At 35.1% G+C, this 19,719-nt stretch overlaps 1 protein-coding gene across 6 annotated transcripts in view; it reads left to right on the top strand.

Moving 5' to 3' along the window:
• The window catches only part of CCDC122 (coiled-coil domain containing 122), a 43,822-nt gene extending 30,535 nt beyond the window's left edge, over positions 1 to 13,287 (top strand). For all 6 annotated transcript variants that reach the window (XM_063792116.1, XM_054665254.1, XM_063792115.1 and 3 more), the window contains one exon: positions 12,535 to 13,287. In XM_063792116.1, coding sequence (XP_063648186.1) covers positions 12,535 to 12,684 — 150 coding nt within the window. In that variant the 3' untranslated portion in view covers positions 12,685 to 13,287. The remainder of the gene's footprint in view (positions 1 to 12,534) is intronic.
• The last annotated feature ends 6,432 nt before the right edge of the window (positions 13,288 to 19,719 follow it).

The following is a 19,719-nucleotide window of genomic DNA, read 5'->3' as shown; positions in this document are numbered from 1 at the left end:
AGGAATATTACACCTTGATGGGCGGAGAAGTCCAGGATCCTCAAATGGGCTCCAGCGACACCACAGTATATGGTTTCTTGCTGCTTAGAGAGGATTAAAACTCCTGGCTCCACAGTTAAAACTCCTGGCTCCTTAGTTAGCTTTCCCTGAGAGTGCACCAGCAGAGGGATTAGGCACTTCATTACAGCCTTGCAATGGTAGAAATTTAGGCTTTCCACCCAGCCCTTGCTGGCATGAGTGTTGGAGGGGCCATAGTTTTTTCTGTAGTGTTTGACTTTAGTAAAACAGTTACTGCCTACAAGTTTTCTGTCTCAGTAAGCTGCTATTTTCCTTATCTTTTGGCTAGATAGAACAAATTTTTCTTAGGGCTTTTTGTCTATATTTCTTGGCATTTCCAGATTGCTATCTTCTCCAGAATCCTCTCTGGGATATATGAGGAAAAAAGAAAACCTATGACATTACTTGGGTTTTGAGGTTCCCTAAACAGTTTGCCTTCTTCTCTCCAACTTTCATGAGCTTCTGATGTTTGTTTTGTATAAAATGTCCACAGCTTTTAGTTCTACTTATCAGGAAGAATAGGTAACTGTAGTATATCTACTTCATCTTGCCAGCAGTAGTATAAATTGGTAAAGGATGATGTAAGTGGTCACTAATGTTAGATTTAGAGGAAATGTTACTGAGGTTAAGACTTCTGTTTTTTGTTTCCATCATAAAACTTCTTGTCATGAAATTTAATAAACTTTTTAAGTTTTCATAATAGGGACACCTCTGTTAAGATTCTTTTGAACTTTTTCATTTTAATTCTATTACTTGTAATTCATTTAAAAATTGTCCTCAATTCAGTTAAAAAAATGAAAAGCTAAGAACTTAAAGATTCTTCAAAACAAATTATGAAGCAGAAGGACCAATATAGTCAGACTATTGTCTTAAAATGTTACATTTTTGTGAATAATTTTATTTATTCCATGATGAGAATTGATCATTAATATGAGTAACCTTCTTCTCAAAACAACCAGTTTTTAAAGAAGGTGAATTCAAATACCAAAAGATTTTTATTACTTCTTTTTTGGAGTCTTTTTTCTATCTCTTCTGAATGTCTTTAGTCATGGCCTTGTTACAGTTCAAGAATCATCTTTTGCCTGGACTACAGCATTATTTTGTTCTAATTCTTTTAAATATTGTGTTTTACATATTTTAGTTCGCATATTAATCTTGCTTTTACATTTTTTGGTTCATAAAAATAAAAAATGTTTTTTTGAATATCAATGTTTTCCTGTCAAGTAAATGCTTTCAGTATTTTTAGGCCATATCTGAATGAAAAGAGCCTTTTCAAATATTTATTCCCTAAATGTCCTTCCCCCCAATATCTATTGTCTGTCTTCATATATTTTGGAAGAAAGGAACTAAAGATAGAGTGGAGAAAAAAGATAAGCTATGAGTCATTGACAAAAAATTGGGGAAGCAAAATACAAGGCAGGCAAACACAAAGCTTCAAATATAACACATTGAGCAACAATCAGTGGTTTCTAGTTCAAGGTAAAAGAAAAAAAAGTGTTATTTCCAAATCCAAGAGTTTTCAGACAAAGGACACTGGAGCAGTTGAGAAGTTTTTAGCAAATGATGAATGCTGCAAGCCATGCTTTGGCATAACAGACATTGTGTAAAGCATTGATGGCTTACTCTTGCCTAAATTTTGTACAGCATGAGTTTAAAATGTAAAAGAATATGGGAAAATTGTGTACACTTTTAAGAGCTGCTAAGGGTGATGAACAAAGCATATTTAATTTAGTATGATGTAATACACAGCTATATAATTAACAAATGCATTCATTTATTGAGGTCAGCAACAGAAATGATTACACAACTAGAAAGCCAGTCCTATGAGAAAAACCCAGAGCCTGGGCACGGTGGCTCATACCTGTAATCCCAGCACTTTGGGAGGCCAAGGTGGGTGGATCACTTGAGCCCAAGAGTTTGAGACCAGCCTGGACAACATGGAAAAACACTGTCTCTACTAAAAATACAAAAATTAGCTGCGCATGGTGGTGTGTGCCTGTATTTTCAGCTACTCAGGAGGCTGAGGTGGAAGGATTGCTTGAGACTGGGAGGAAGAGGTTGCAATGAGCTGAGATTGTGTCACTACACTCCAGCCTAGGCAACAGAGCAAGACCCTGTCTCAACAAAGGGAAAAGAAAAACCCAGAGAAGCAAAGGGAAAAAAGCTGATCTGAAGGCAAAGTAAGAATTATTCAGGTAGATGCAAAGATAATATAGTAACTAATTTTTCTCTTTTGTAGAAAGTATAAGAAGAAATGTCCAATGTTATTAAATCTATTATTATTTATTGAATGCCTGGTATTTTTGTGGCACTTTTTATAGGCTATCCTATTTAAATTCCCCATAATAACATGTCTTACAAAGTTTTAGAAAATTTAAATAACTTGCACAAGGCTATATAGCTAATGATAAATGACAGAGTAGGATATGAATCCAAACCTGTTGGACTCTATTTTCCCACTTCTTTTTTAAATATGGTTTTTGTTTTTAGGAATACATTCTCCTTAAAAAAGATTAAAATGTTAGAAGAAAGGCTGTAGTTCCTTTTATACCACCTTCTAACATGTTGTTCTCTCTCATTACTCTCACCTCTTATTAATGGTACACACAAACCTCTTATTAATGGTACACACAAACACAAACCCCTGTGGGTGGAAGAATATTATGTAAATGTAGTATATGTATCATTTTGCAACTAATTTACTTATTCAACAATCTGTCTCATAGATTTTTCATATTGGTGCAAATTGGCCTACGTAATTATTTTTAACTGCTGCAAAATATCTCACAATTTGGCCATACCTTAATTTATTTAGCCGTACTACAACTGGTGAACATTTAAGTGTTTTCCAGTTTTTTCATTATTAAAAGTAATGTTGTAGCAAACGTAATAAACAAACCCTTTGCACCAAGAAGTAGAATTACTGGGTCATGAGATAAAATCTGTGCTCTTTCTGTTACGTAATACTTTCTCTCAATAACTATGAACACAACTAATAGTAATAATATCTTATAGTTGAAATAATTTTATACTGTCTTGTGGATTCTTACTCCTTCATGAGGTTGGTTGAGTAAATGTTGAATTTTTCCTTATTGGAAGCCCCAAATTTGCATATTAGCTCCCCTCAAAAACTTGGCTGTAACTTAAACTGCACACATGAGGGATAAAATTCCAAGGAGCACAGTTGGGAAACAATTAGAATGCTTATAAGCTGAGTAGAGATTTCAGCATCTGCCCACTACAGCAACTGCCCAATTCCCACAACTGCCAAACTTTAGGAGTAAAGACCACATCTGTAACTAAGAACTAAAACAAAGCTGGACTAAGGGCAAGACCTAGATCTAAGGACCAAATTGAAATAGATGTACTCTAACTTAAAGTATAAAACAAAGTCTCACAAGTTCAAGATGATCCACCAGTAATTTAACTGACTATTAGAAGAAAACACTTTTCAGAGGAAAGTAATAAAATTCAGAGTTTTCAACATGTGCACAATGGTTAGTAATAAAACATTACTCGATGTGAGGAAAAAGAAATATATTGGCCAGGCGCGGTGGCTCATGCCTGTAATCCCAACACTTTGGGAGTCCAAGTTGGGCAGATCACTGGAGGTCAGGAGTTTGAGACCAGCCTGGCCAATGTGTTGAAACCCTGTCTTACTAAAAATACAAAAATTAGCCGGGCGTGGTGGCAGGCACCTGTAATCCCAGCTACTCAGGAGGCTGAGGCTGGAGAATTGCTTGAACCTGGGAGGCGGAGGTTGCAGTGAGCTGAGATCGTGCCATTGCACTCCAGCCTGGGCGACAATAGTGAAACTCCGTCTCAAAAAAAAAAAAGAAAAAAGAAAAATATTATCCATAGCTAAGAGTAGAATCAAACAATAAAAATAGCAACAGTTGACTCAGAAGTTGTTAGACAAGGACTAGAAAACTATAATAAGTATGTTAAATGTTCTACAGGATGTTTATAGTGGATATACAAACATCCTTTTCATTTTATAATTAAAAGAAGCGTATAATGATTGATATTGTGGGTAAATAGAGAGGATTTTAATCACATAAACCAACCAAATGGAAATCTTAGAACTAAAAAGATAAGTTGAATTTTTAAAATGTATTGATAAACAACAGTTGGTGGACTTTGTTCCCAGTAGACTTGCACTACAAAAAATGCTAAAGAAACTTTTGTTTTGTTTTGTTTTGTTTTTAGAGATGGAGTCTTGCACTTGCCCAGACTGGAGTGCAGTGGCATGATCTCAGCTCACTGCAGCCTCTGCCTCCCAGGCTCCAGCAATTCTCCTGCCTCAGCCTCCCCAGTATCTGGGACTATAGGCATGCATTACCATGCCCTGCTAATTTTTTGTATTTTTAGTAGAGATGGGGTTTTGCCATGCTGGCCAGGCTGGTCTTGCACTCCTGACTTCAGGTGGTCTACCCGCCTCAGCCTCCCAAAGTGCTGGGATTACAGGCATGAGCCACTATGCCCAGCCTAAAGGAAGTTTTTAAAGCTGAAAGGAAATGATACTGGAAAGGACTAGAAATGGAAAATATGTAGATAAAGAGATGAGTCTTTTTTTGAGTAATTCAAAAGTCATTTGACCCTTTAAAATCAAAGCAATAATGGATTTTGGGTTTTATAGCATGTAGAGTAAGATATATATCAAGAATAGCCTTTTGTTGTAAGGCTCTTATATTTTTACATGTACTGATATGTTAATTGAAGACAGATTGTGAAAAGTTAAGAGAATATATTAAAATTCCTAGAGCAACTTACAAAATACATAAAGGTATAAGCATAGCTAGAAAGACAAAGGAAGAAATAAAATGGAACAAAAAAAATACTCAATCCAAAAGAAGACAGAAAATGAAGAAGAAAGTAAAAGGACAAAAGGGACTAATAGAAGACAAACATTATGATGGTAGACTTTAACCCCAAAATATCGTTAGTTACATTAAATGTAAATGAGCTAAGCATTCCAATTAAAAGGGAAAAAATTATTAGACTGAATAAAATAAATCAAGTGGCAAGCATAACCTTCACAAGAGATGCACTTTTAATATAAAGCCACACATAGTTTGAAAGTTAAAAAAAGGAAAAAGATACACGTTGAATACACCAATCTTTAAAAAGCTGGTGTAGCTGTGTTAATATCAAGTAGATTTCAAGGTAAGAACTACTAACCAAGTTAAACAGGGTCAGTCAATTCACCAAGAAGGAATAACAATTCTACATGTACATTTACATAATAACAGAGCTTCAAAATACATGAGCAAAAACAAACAGAACCAAAGAAAAAAAGAGACAGATCTATAGTCATATCAGATATCTTAACTTTTTTGAGTAATTGATGGAACAATACAGAATATCAGTAAACATATAGAAGATTTGAAGAACTTTTCCATCAACTTAATTAACATTTATAAAGCACTCCACATAACAACTACTGATTACACTTTAAGTGTACATGAAATATTCACCAAGACACACCATATACTAGATTACATATTTCAAAGTTGAAATTCTGTTATCACAGCAGAATTCCATTAGAAATCAATAACGAGATAGCTAGAAAATACATAAGCTTTTGGAAATTGACCATACTTCTAAATAACCCATGAGTCAAAGAAGAAATCAGGAGAAAAATTAGAATATATTTGAAATTGAAGGATAATGAAAACACAACATATAGAAAACTATGGGGTGAAGCTAAAGCAGTGTTTACAGGAAAATTAAGTTTTTAGTGCCTATAATAGAAAAGAGAAAAAGATTTGAAATCAACTATCTAAGCTTCCACCATCACAGACTAGAAAAATAAATTCAGCAAAAAGTAAATAGAAGGAATTAAATGATAGATAACAGAAATCAATGAAATAGAAAATAGAAAAACGAGAAAACAACAAAGTCAAAAGTTTAAAAGAGTGATAAAATCGAGAAACCCATAGCAATACTGATCAAGAAAAGAGAGAGATTAGTAGGGACATTACTCCAGGTTCTGTAGGCTTAAAAGGGTGATGAAGGCCTATTATGAATAACTTTATGCCAATTTGACAAACAGACAAATTCCTTGAAAAAAAAAACATACTATAACACAAGAAGAAAATGCATTCATGTTTAGCCTTATGATCCATTTCAAATTAAGCTTTATGAATGGTGTGAGGTAGGAATCAATGAAATTGAATTCATATTTGAAAACTCTTCCCATAAATAAGGCTCCAACTGACACATTTTCATTAGTGAATTCTAATCATATATTTAAGGAAAAAATAATGCCCAATCTAAACAGACTATTTTAGAAAATAGAAGATGAAACTCCTCCCAACTCATTTTAGGAGGTGAACATAACCCTGATACAAAAAGAAACAAAATTGATAGGAGTCCTATCAGAAAAGAAATTACAGACCAATGTCCCTCATGAGTATAGATGCAAGTCTCTAACAAAATACTTGCAAATTAAATTTAGCAATATACCAAAAGTCTAATACATTATAACCAAGCGGGATTATCCTAAGAATACAAGGCTGATTCAACTTTCAAAAATCAAATGATGTAATTTACTATAGTGACAAAATGACGGAAGTAAAAAAGATATAACCAACTTAATAGTTTCAGAAACAGCATTAGACAGAATTCAACACTCTCAACAAATTTTCTGAGAATAGCAAATTTTCTGAAGAGTAATATCAGCAAATTAAGAATAGAAGGAAACTTCATCAACTTGATAAAGGGAATTTATTATTAAAAAACAACCTTATAGCCAACAACATATCATACTTACTGGTGAAATGTTGAATGCTTTCTCCCCTAAGACTGGGAACAAGGCAAAGATGTCTGATATCACCTTCTTTATGCATCATTATTCTGGAGGTCCTAATCAATGTTATAAGAAAAAAGTAAATATAAGGCATAAAGATTGGAAAGAAAAAAGTAAAACTGTCATTATTCACAGATAGCATAATTGTTTATGTAGAAAATCTTAAGAAATAGAAAAGACTAATAGAACCAGTAAGTGAATTTAGAAAGCTCATAGGATAAAAGGTCAAAATACAAAAATCAGTTACATGTTTATGTAGTTTCTATGTAGTAGCAATAAACAATGAGGAAGTAAAATGAATAAAACAAAACTTTATTCATTAACACTAAATGACATAAAATACTTGCTAATGAATTTTGTGAAAAAATGTGCAAAACTACAATAAAAATTGCTGAGAAATTAAAGATACTAAATAAATGGAATGATATACTATGTTCATAGTTTAGAAAACACGATATTATTAGTGTCAACTTTCCCCTCAAATGATGTATAGGTTCAACATTGTTCCATAAAATTCCCACTAAGTATTTTTTCCAGGAATTGACAAGCTAATTTTAAAATTTACATGAAAATGCAAAGGATCTAGTAGCCAAAACAACCTTATAAAAGAAGAAGAAATTTGTAGGACCTAATCTACCTAATATTAAGATTTATTATAAAGCTATAATTATGAAGTAACTGTAGTATTGGTAAAAGAATAAATAGACCAATGGAACAGAATAGAGTTCAGAAATTAATCATATTTTGTCAATTTGACAAAGTTTTCAAGGCAATTCAATGAGAAAAAGGAAAGTCTTATCAACAAATGGTACTGAAACAACTGGATATCGGTGAGGAAACAATGAACCTGTATCTCCACCTCGCAACAAACACAAAAATTCATCTGAAATGGATCATAGATCTAAATGTGAAAGTTAAAACTCTAAAGCTTCCAGAAGAAACTATAGGAGGATATCTTCATTATGTTGGGTTAGCAAAGATTTCTTGGTACACAAACTTTGCTAACCATAAGTGAAAAATATTGATATGTTAGACCTCAAACTTTGAAACTTCTACTCTTTGAAAGACACCATTAAGAAAATGAAAAGGGCTGGGCACAGTGGTTCATGCCCATAATCCCAGCACTTTGGGAGGCCAAGACAGGAGGATGTCTTGAGCCCAGGAGTTGAAGACCAGCCTGGGAAATACAGTAAGATCTTGTCTGTACAAATAAAAAAATTAGTCAGTGTGATGGTGCACACCTGTGGTCCCAGCTACTCAGGAGGCTGAGGTGGGAGGATCATTTGAGTCCAGGAGGTCGAGGCTGTAGTGATCTGTGATCATGCCACTGCAGTACAGCCTGGGCAACAAAGTGAGACCTCCCCACTTCAACAACAACAACAAAAGAAAATGAAAAGACAAAATCACAAAAGTAAAAATATTTGCAACACATGTATATGCACAAAGGACTTGTATCCAGGATGCATTTAGAAAGAATTCCTATCAGCCTATAATAAAGTCATACAGTCATTTTTTTAAAAATGGGCTAAAGATTTGAACAGAACTTAACAAAAGAAGACATAGTATGACCAATAAACACGTGAAAAGATGTATAACACCCTTAACACCAAGGAAACGTGAATCAAAACCACAGTGAGATACTATTCACACCTTTTTACCCCTAGAATGATTAAAGTTTCAATGAATATTAATACCAAATGTTGCTAAGGACATGAAACAACTGTTAAGATCATGCACTGCTGGGGAGATTATAAAATAGTGCAACTGCTTTGGAAAAACAGTTTGAGAGTTTCCTAAAAAGTTAGCATATACCTGCTGTATGTCCAAACAATTCTCCACCTAGGTGTTTACTCAAGAAAAATGAAAAAAATATGCCTTAAAAAAATTGTAAAACTTGTATATGAATTCTTACAGTAGCTTTATTGACAAAAGCCCCTAAATAGAAACATCACAAATATCCCTAGAAAGGAGAATGGAAAAATAAATTGTGATCGGTGCACTGCACCCACTGTCCTGCACCCACTGTCCAACACTCCCCAGTGAGATGAACAGGTGCTGGAGAGGATGTGGAGAAATAGGAACACTTTTACACTGTTAGTGGGACTGTAGACTAGTTCAACCATTGTGGAAGTCAGTGTGGTGATTCCTCAGGGATCTAGAACTAGAAATACCATTTGACCCAGCCATCCCATTACTGGGTATATACCCAAAGGATTATAAAACATGCTGCTATAAAGACACATGCACATGTATGTTTATTGCAGCACTATTCACAATAGCAAAGACTTGGAACCCACCCAAATGTCCAACAATTGTAAACTGGATTAAGAAAATGTGGCACATATACACCATGGAATACTATGCAGCCATAAAAAATGATGAGTTCATGTCCTTTGTAGGGACATGGATGAAGCTGGAAACAATCATTCTCAGCAAACTATTGCAAGGACAAAAAACCAAACACCGCATGTTCTCACTCCTAGGTGGGAATTGAACAATGAGAACACATGGACACAGGAAGGGGAACATCACACACCGGGGCCTGTTGTGGGGTGGGGGTAGCGGGGAGGGATAGCATTAGGAGATATACCTAATGTTAAATGAAGAGTTAATGGGTGCAGCAAACCAACATGGCACATGTATACATATGTAACAAACCTGCACGTTGTGCACATGTACCCTAAAACTTAAAGTATAGTAAAAAAATAAATAAAAATAAAAATAAATTGTGGTATATTTACATAACGGAATACTATACATACTACCTGTGAATAGATAACTTGTCCAGCCCTATTATTCTATCATTTTATCAGTCCATTTAAAAGTAGGTGTTTTACTGTAATGAGAGACCACTTCACTTCCACAAGCATGGTGTTAAAGCGAACAAAATATGGCCTGGGAAGAACTCTGTACATCTATATTTGAGTCCTAGTGGATGAACTGCAACCTAACTCAATAGGTAGACAAGATGGAAAACCTAACTTAGGAGTATGTGTCTGTAACAACAGCTGAGTGTTGGACAATCCCAGCGGCCATACTTCAACCACTCATAGACTGCTGAGTGTTCAAACTGTGTTCAAATAAGGCAAACACAGAGATGTAACCAATCCCGTTGTTTCTGACCTCACTTCCAATTCCTGTACCTCAAATTTACTTTTTTTGTCCATAAATTTCTTCTGACCACGAGGCACCCCTGGAGTCTCTGAATCTGCTCTGATTCTGGGGTCTGTCCAGTTTGCGAATCATTCATTGCTCAATTAAACTCTTTAAATTTAATTTGGCTGAAGTTTTTCTTTTAACAGTGGCCATGACCAAAAACATAGATAATAAGTATTTTCAAGGATGTGAAGAAATTGGAACCCTCACACATTACTGGTGTGTAAAATTACACTGGAATGTAAAATTATACAGTCGTTTTGAAAAACAGTTTAGCAGTTCCTGAAATGGTTAAACATGGAGTTACCACATGACCCAGTAATTCTACTCCTCACTGTATACCTGAGAAGTGAAAACATATATTCACACAAAATCTTGCACACAAATGTTCATGGCAGTATTATTTATAATAGCTAGAAAGTGGAACCAACTCAAATGTTCATCAACTCATGAACTGGATAAATAAAATGTGGTATATCATATAATGTGCTATTATTTGGCAATGCAAAGTAATTAAGTTCTCTTACATGGTATGCCATAGACCCTTTAAAAACCATTATGCTAAGTGAAAGAAGCCAGTCACAAAAGACCACCTATTGTACAATTCCATTTATATAAAATGTCCAGAATAGGCAAATGTATATAAGGAGAAACTAGATTCATGGTTGCCGAGGGTTAAGTGTGGGGACAGGGTAATGGGGAATGACTGCTAATGGGTACCAGGTGGTGAAAATGTTTTAAAATTGATTGTGGTGATATTCGTGAAACAGAGTAGGAATGGAATTTAGCCCTTACCATGATTTGGCCTCCACCCCTACTAATACATTTTTTCCATACCCGCCCATTACCAGACCTTGCACCACCCATCCATTGGAGTCATCCTTGCTGACCACAAGATATCTCTTGAAACGGAGATAAGCAGCATCCCACTGTAAATCTTACTCAAGGGAGTTAACCTTATTGCAGGCATGTGCACAAGACCAGAAGAATGACTGATCTTTACCCTATGCCTCATTATAATACTGAAATTCTCACCCAGGGAAGAGCTTATCCATCATATTTTGATCATGCAATGTATGCGCTAGCATGATTTCTCATTGTGCTTGCACACCCTGCGCTCCACCCGGCGCATGTAATGACACTTCCATACCTCATGCACATTCCTGTCACCTTTCCTAAGAACACCACAAAGACCTGCCCTCAGAAAGCCAGCCAGCTAACTCTTGCTCCTGCACTGTCTCCATTGTGTTCAAACATAAGCCCCCAATAAAAGCCTTGTTTGGGAAACTTGCTCAGCCTTGTGTCAATTTCTATTAAATGAGAGCCTAAGAACCTGTGGTTGGTAACTTCATAGAGTTGGTACAACTCTATGAATATACTAAAGGCCCTTGAGTTGTACACTTTAAAGGATGGATTATATGGTATGTGAATTATATTTCCGTAAAGCTGTTTTTTAAGAAGATTGGGTGTTCTTGTGGCCCGACACCAAGACCAATGAAGCACTTTCCACTGTGCTTCATTGCCTTCCAGTGTATCCTCGTCTGGCTCAGCATAAATGATGGTTTATTTAATAGCGGGAAAATGGACTACATGATCTCCTGGATCTTTTAGACCGAATGATCTGTGTTTCAGTGAATCACTGGATATAGGAAATGGGAAATGGAACCATTTTTCTTAACTGATGTTAAAAGAAAAACTTTAGACAAATTAAATTTGATAAATATAAAACTTTAGACAAATTTAAATTTAATAAAATTAAATTTAACAGAGCTTAATAGAAGAATGATTAGAGAAGCAGCAGCCCTCAGAACCAGCAGAGGTTCAGAGAGCTCCACTTCACAAAGTGGGCAGGCAACATTTATGGACAGAAAATGGAAATGAGGAGCAGAAAGGGCTTGATTGCTCTCAATGGCTCAATGTCTGTTTTATTTGAATATGGTGTAGTCAGCGGACCACCTGTGATTGACCAAAGCTGGCTGCTGTGGTTGACTGAGTCTCAGCTATTGTTACAAAAATATACTCCTAGTTAGGCTTTTAGTTAGTTTAAATACTGTTAGATTGTAGTTCCTTACATAGGGACTCAAAGTAGAGTCCCCCAGGGCAAATTTAGTTTAACACCGGTAACTCTCTTAACAAGAAGGTATTCCATTATGGATATTTCACTTCTGCTAACCTCCCAAACTCCATCACTTGCTAGCTATGAAACTTTGGTCAAATTACTTGAACTCTTTTATCTTTGGTTTCTTCACACAAAAATGAGGATAATAATACCCATATCATAAGGTGTTATAAGAATTTAATTATATGCAGAAAGCTCTCAGCACAGTATCTAACATGTAATAAGTGTTGAATAAACAGTTTTACAATTACTGTTTATTTTTATCATAATTATTTATAGTGGATAGTTTCTAATTAAGTGCTTTCCTCTTTAGAGTAGTCAAAATATTATTTATGGCTGTTTACTATTTATACTTCACAAGCCCTGTTGATGTGTGCTCTTCTTTTGATAGGTACAACATAAGAGATATGATGCAATTCTTAAGCGTTTGCATTGTCAGGTGAACAAGCTTCAGTCAAGTAGACGACAGTGGCAATGGAACATTCAACAATTGGAAAAAACTGCAGCCGAATTAAGAAAATGCATTGGAATGCAAGAGTAACATTGCCATAGGGCAATGTGGAACACAGACCATGACAACAAAAATTACTGGACAGAACATTAAGAAAATCTTTTGGATTCTTAATAACAAGCATCCACTATTAGAGACCTGTCTTAATGACAGATGTCTTCGGTTGTTGTTTTTTTTAAATCAGTCATCGATTTGTTAAAATGCCTTCTAACCCTACACTTGATAGCAGTAGACAGACAATAGGAATGTCTACGGGAAAATAATGCAAGAGTCTCTGTGACTATTTGGAGTGTGTAAAATGTATTATACTCATGAATACCTGTTTATGTTGCATTCACTACCCTATGAAGTAAAAATTTAGAAGGGAAAAAACACTCGAGTTTTCAATGATTTAAATTGTTAAGATTTTTTAAATGTTTGTCTGTTTCGAACTTTTTATTGGAACTTGTTTTTTTACAGCTGCCTTCACAGTAGCCCATAAATATTGATATTTATAATAATGTTTTTGTATGTTCAATGCTTCAAATATTTTACTCCATTTTCTCTTTTATCCAGAAGGTAACAATCATTTTTCTTTGTTATAAAATAACATATTTTGAGTGATACAATGAATAAAATATTTTGTTCACTTTTCTTTCTATAAATTATTCATATTCTGTGACTAAATTAAAGTTATAACATCATGTAACTCTTAAGAGTATTACTCACTATAGACTAACATATTTTTTCTCACTGAAAGGCAAAATGTCAATAAATCAAATGTTAACTTGTCCCTTTCAAGATAAAAGTGCTCCCCCTTTTCATGGTTCCATTGAGTCAAATACTTAGAAACAAAAACAAATAGGAAGATATGGTTTTAAAATATTCATTTGTAGGATTAAATAATTTCAAACAGCATCAAAAAATATTTAAAATCCATTTTCTCCTTACCTTTCTATGTGCTAAAATTCAGTAAGTGGAGCTGATATAAAACCTGATATTAATAATCTTATTATGTCTAACAGTAATAGTTTTATTGTGGCTTAGCATGGCTTAATGTGGCTAACACTTCAAACAGCTTATCCTGTAACACAATCAGCTTTGGTCCATGACTCAGAAACAAAGCTACAGTGAAAATGGTGAAACCTACAGATTGTGGGGAGTACACACTATACTCGGCTGGAGATAAGCCAGAACCAAATGCTGATTATATAAGTATATTTTAATGTAACTTGCATATTAAAAAGTTATTATATTTTCTAAGTGTAGTTATCGCTTATAAAAAATTCTAGTTTTCTAAAGTGTTTTAAAATTTATATTGAGATTCTAAATATTTGTAAATGATAACACCTTGAGTTATAGATTCAAAAACTTGTTTTTAAATTCAGATATGAAGAAAATAGCTGTAATCTGCTTAAGATAATGTGCTCTATTTGTAAAAGTAAGTTTTAATGTAGTTTTCTAAAATATCCTTAATAATACATATACCTATTTTACATTTTATGGCAGTCAAAAATTCTTTGAAAAAGAAACTTTTTCTCCTTGTTCTTTCTTTTTTTTATTATACTTTAATTTTTAGGATACATGTGCACAATGTGCAGGTTTGTTACACATGTATACATGTGCCATGTTGGTGTGCTGCACCCATTAACTCATCATTTAGTATTAGGTATATCTCCTAATGCTATCCCTCCCCACTCTCCCCACTCCACAACAGGCCCCAGTGTGTGATGTTCCCCTTCCTGTGTCCATGTGTTCTCATTGTTCAATTCCCACCTAGGAGTGAGAACATGCGGTGTTTGGTTTTTTGTCCTTGCAATAGTTTGCTGAGAATGATGGTTTCCAGCTTCATCCATGTCCCTACAAAGGACATGAACTCATCATTTTTTATGGCTGCATAGTATTCCATGGTGTATATGTGCCACATTTTCTTAATCCGGTCTATCATTGTTGGACATTTGGGTTGGTTCCAAGTCTTTGCTATTGTGAATAGTGCCGCAATAAACATACGTGTGCATGTGTCTTTATAGCAGCATGTTTTATAATCCTTTGGGTATATACCCAGTAATGGGATGGCTGGGTCAAATGATATTTCTAGTTCTAGATCCCTGAGGAATCGCCACACTGACTTCCACAATGGTTGAACTAGTTTACAGTCCCACTAACAGTGTAAAAGTGTTCCTATTTCTCCACATCCTCTCCAGCACCTGTTGCTTCCTGACTTTTTAATGATCGCCATTCTAACTGGTGTGAGATGGTATCTCATTGTGGTTTTGATTTGCATTTCTTGATGGCCAGTGATGATGAGCATTTTTTTCATGTATCTTTTGGCTGCATAAATGTCTTCTTTTGAGAAGTGTCTGTTCATATCCTTTGCCCACTTTTCAATGGGGTTGTTTGTTTTTTTCTTATAAATTTGTTGGGGTTCATTGTAGATTCTGGATATTAGCCCTTTGTCAGATGAGTAGATTGCAAAAATTTTCTCCCATTCTGTAGGTTGCCTGTTCACTCTGATGGTGGTTTATTTTGCTGTGCAGAAGCTCTTTAGTTTAATTAGATCCCATTTGTCAATTTTGGCTTTTGTTGCCATTGCTTTTGGTGTTTTAGACATGAAGTCCTTGCCCATGCCTATGTCCTGAATGGTATTGCCCAGGTTTTCTTCTAGGGTTTTTATGGTTTTAGATCTAACGTTTAAGTCTTTAATCCATCTTGAATTAATTTTTGTATAAGGTGTAAGGAAGGGATCCAGTTTCAGCTTTCTACATATGGCTAGCCAGTTTTCCCAGCACCATTTATTAAATAGGGAATCCTTTCCTCATTTCTTGTTTTTGCCAGGTTTGTCAAAGATCAGATAGTTGTAGATATGCGGCATTATTTCTGAGGGCTCTGTTCTGTTCCATTGGTCTATATCTCTGTTCTTTCTTATCTTGGAAACTATTTCAGGTAATAGAGAATTTCAGATTAATTAAGAACTAAAATTTGAGGTATCCAAAGCCTGATGATTTAGTGGATATGATATTTCAACACAATCATAAACTCTAATATTAGAAAATTGAAGTTATTTTTAATTTTAGTTCTGTATAATTGAACCTAGCTTAGAATATGAGCTCTTTTGCTTAGTGGCGTTTCACACACGTGCTTCTATTTTAAAGCTCAGTCTCTTTGAGGTAAATATTCAGTTCAAAATTCTCCTCTTCTTCGTTTTTTTCCTCCATGGAAGTGTTCTAAGTTCCTGGTGGACTTGTTGTGTCATCAGGGACACTGCTCTGCACCAAATGTCATTTTCTGATCTCACTGGCCTCTGCAGAGATCTAATAATCCATTCTTCCTGGTGCTCAGGATCATCGTGAGTCTGTGCTGTACCTGCAATTGTTTAGTCAATGCAGTCAGCTTCATTGTCCAATCACAAGACCTCTTCTAGCCCTAGTTCATTTTCTGTCTGAATGCTGGTCAAATTTTATCTCTTTGGGACCTGTTATTCTATCCATGCATTCTTCCCCACTCCTTGATTTCAGTATAAATGGATTCTTCCAAGGTTCTCAGTGCTTTTAATGGCTCAGCAAAATGTCAACTCTCAAAATACTGAGTCTTCTGCAAAGGAAAGCTATAATTTCAAGAATACTGTTTCTACTGTGGACTTTTTAAAAAGCCTCATATGAAACTCAAAGCAAACAAATTACTTCTGAATTCTCAGTAGTATCTGTCCTGATCCGGGCCTGCTAGGCACTGTTACCTAAATGGTCAGTAAAAGGTAACAAATGCAAGGAAGCGGAGGGAGGGAAAAAAAACCCACAGTTAATATCTCAAAATATTACTTACTACATGTGCAACCTATGGACAAATTATAGTTGACCAATGTAAAGAAATTGATATCTACTTTAAGCCATATCTTAAAAACCATGGGAGTCACCAGATTTTACATATTAAAGCCAGTTAAGTCAGCCATTATGGACACTTTCATGGCCAATATAAATGGTCTATATATTGTCTGTTAGACTGTGTGTCTTCCAGTCAATTGATTAATCATGCTATTTTCCAAAAACACTGTAGATACAAAATAACAACACTAAACAATGATAAGGTACTGAGTATGCTGTGCCCTGTTTGACAATTTGTATACATGATTTAATTTAATTCTCAAAATAATAGTCTAAAGCATGTATTATTTTCCCTGATTTGCAGATGGGGAAACTGAGGCTTAGGTTGAGTAACTTGCCTAAGATTTCATCACACAGCTCATCAGGGGCAAGGTTGAAATCAAAGCCCCATTTTAGCTACATGGAACTACAAGAAAATGATTCCAAGGACAAGCTTCAATTTTGTTATAAATAAGTAATAATTTATTTATACATTTAATCTATCATTTTGATATATTGCAAGGCATACAATAAATTTAATCAAGGGGAGAAATTTTGTAATTAAAAGTAAATGGCACACAAATGCATAGGTAACAGTACATGAGGGTCAGTGTCAGTATAGTATTTTGGCTGTGGAAAATGGAATCCCATTTATGAAAATTGCTTTGGAAACTTTTAAAGTTTACATAGGACATTGCAATTAAAACTCTAAATTTCTATGTTATTTTACATTGAACATGGAATTCACTGTTTATCCACAAAGGTTATTATAGGGCTATGTGAATACTATAGTGATTTGGAACTATTTGCGGGGGAGTCAGGAATTCAGAAGAACGTGGTTTTGATTTGTTAGTTGCTCATAGTTTAGCTTCTCATATTTTTAATATTATAAGTATTTTATTTTTCATTAACTAAGCTAATGATTACTAAAGGTAATTATCAGAAGCTAAAATATATTCCTGTCAAAAACAGCCCATGTTATCTGTTATTTTAATTTATAATGTATTTCTAAGGGAAGTAGTTTTTTTTTTTGGCTGATAAATATGGCAATGTAAGGAATGGGTCTTCTATATCACATTAGCTACCATATAATACTTTCTGTTGAATATTACTGAACTATGACCAAAACCAAGAAAGATAAATTGAAACAGATATTAATAGAAAAATAGATCTATTCAATACATAGCTAAGAATAGGCCGCTTCAGATTCCTTTTTCTTTTCTGTAATGTTCTATTTAAATAATGACTGTGAGCTCTAGATCTTTAGAAAAATAAAAATAGCATATGATTTGGTAATGACAGGGTTGCTGTTTACATAATCCCGTGAAGACAGACATGAAGTAATGAGACTTCAACCTCTTAATTAATGAGATGATGTATTCCAAAAGAAAATTAGAGTTCATGAGGGAAATAGTTTTAAAAGGCTTCTTACCCACAAAGCTCTCTGGCATAAAAATCATGTCGAAATTGGAATAAAACACTTAAATTACAGATATTTGCCAGCATTACTCACTCACATAGCACAAAGTAGTTTAGAGGCATTGACAATATACTGCCAGTCTAAGATGAATTTTTTAATATTTTTTGTCCAAAATCAATAAGCCAAGACACATTATCTACTCCATCTGCTATTGCTATCTCCCTAACATTATTTTACATGAAATAGACATATGTAATCCCAATGCTTGTATTGGAGAGGCTTCCTTGAGATGCTTTTGAGACTGTTTCTCCCAGAATCCATGGTGCTTCTTTGTGTATATGACACTTAAAAAAATATATAGCAAGCCTACAATTTGCATTAGTTATTTTGTCTTCAGCGACCTAGTATTAACTGACTCATGCACGGGGATCTCAGCCAGATGTCTGGATCCCTGTGCATGACCTACACACATACTTGGCAAAAAACAGCACATGATTTTCTCTTCCACCTTTTCCACAGAGACTGTCTAGCCACTCTCAAGTGTCGTTCTTTAAAATGAAACCTCTCTGAGAACACTTTCTTCACTTAGATGTAATATTGACTTTGCTGGGCAGTTAAATAATGTTGATAGTATTTTAATTTTAATTTGTGGTTCATACAAATAAAACATATAAAACATTCAATTCAGAAAAAGATCCATCCTTATTCTAACCTTCCACTAATTTAGATTATTTATCTTCTAAGCCTTTCAGTCTCAATTAATCTGTCACTGTAATTTACTCATGCACAGTTTCCTAATAATCAGTGTAATTCTCTCATGTTTCTTTCATCTCTTTTAATAAAAAATGCAGCTTCCTCATTCAGACCTTAGCTTTTTCAGTCCCTACACAGCCATAAGTTGCATCATCTTCAAGCTCCAATTCTCATTTTTTGTGGTAACTCCAAAGCTTAGTCCAGTGGCCTCAACTTAGATCTTAGTCATTGAAAATAATCTCTTCATTTAGAACCGGTTTATGCAAGAATCTATCATCTCTTTACTTTGACATGCCTCGCAAAGAAAAACTTTCTGAAACGTTGTGTAACAGACACAGTCACTGCTTTGCCTAAATCCTCTCAGATTTTTAAAAAATCCTTTTTGAGCAGCCCTCTCCCAATTGAGTCATGCTTTCGCCTCCAAAACTCTTACCTAAGACTTTCTCCAGGATGTTTGCTACCCTTAAAGGGACTTTCCTTGATATTGCAGCCTTGCTCGGCTTCTTTTCTCCTTACCAGTCTTGCTTCCCTTACCAGTTTCTCTGGGGAAGACTTCAATAATAAATCACTCGCTCAAGAATCTTCATCTCAGAATCTGCTTCTGGGAATCCCAAACTAAGTCGCCTTACAAGATTAATCGCACATTGAAATCTCTATTTTCAAGAGATGACTATTCCACTCCCTGTTCCTCCCTTCTCCCTTACCCAAGATCGGTTCCACTTCCAGCAGCAGCCAAAGGAAAGAAATCTAATCACTGTCCCATTCAATGTAATTTTGACATGATTTATTTGCTTTAAATAGAAAAGCAAGCCAGGTTGGGCGCGGTGGGTCACTCCTGTAATCCCAGCACTTTGGGAGGCTGAGGCAGGTGGATCACCTGAGGTCAGGAGTTCAAGACCAGCCTGGCCAACGTGGTGAAACCCTGTTTCTACTAAAAATACAAAAATTAGCTGGGCGTGGTGACGCGTCCCTGTAATCCCAGCTACTCGGGAGGCTGAGGCAGAAGAATCACTTGCAGCCAGGAGGCGGAGGCTGCAGTGAGCTGAGATCACGCCA

This window comes from Pan troglodytes, chromosome 14, assembly GCF_028858775.2.
Source record: "Pan troglodytes isolate AG18354 chromosome 14, NHGRI_mPanTro3-v2.0_pri, whole genome shotgun sequence".
NCBI lineage: Eukaryota > Metazoa > Chordata > Mammalia > Primates > Hominidae > Pan > Pan troglodytes.
The sequence above is the reverse complement of the archived record's forward strand: the minus strand, read 5'-3'. Positions and strand labels throughout refer to the sequence as shown.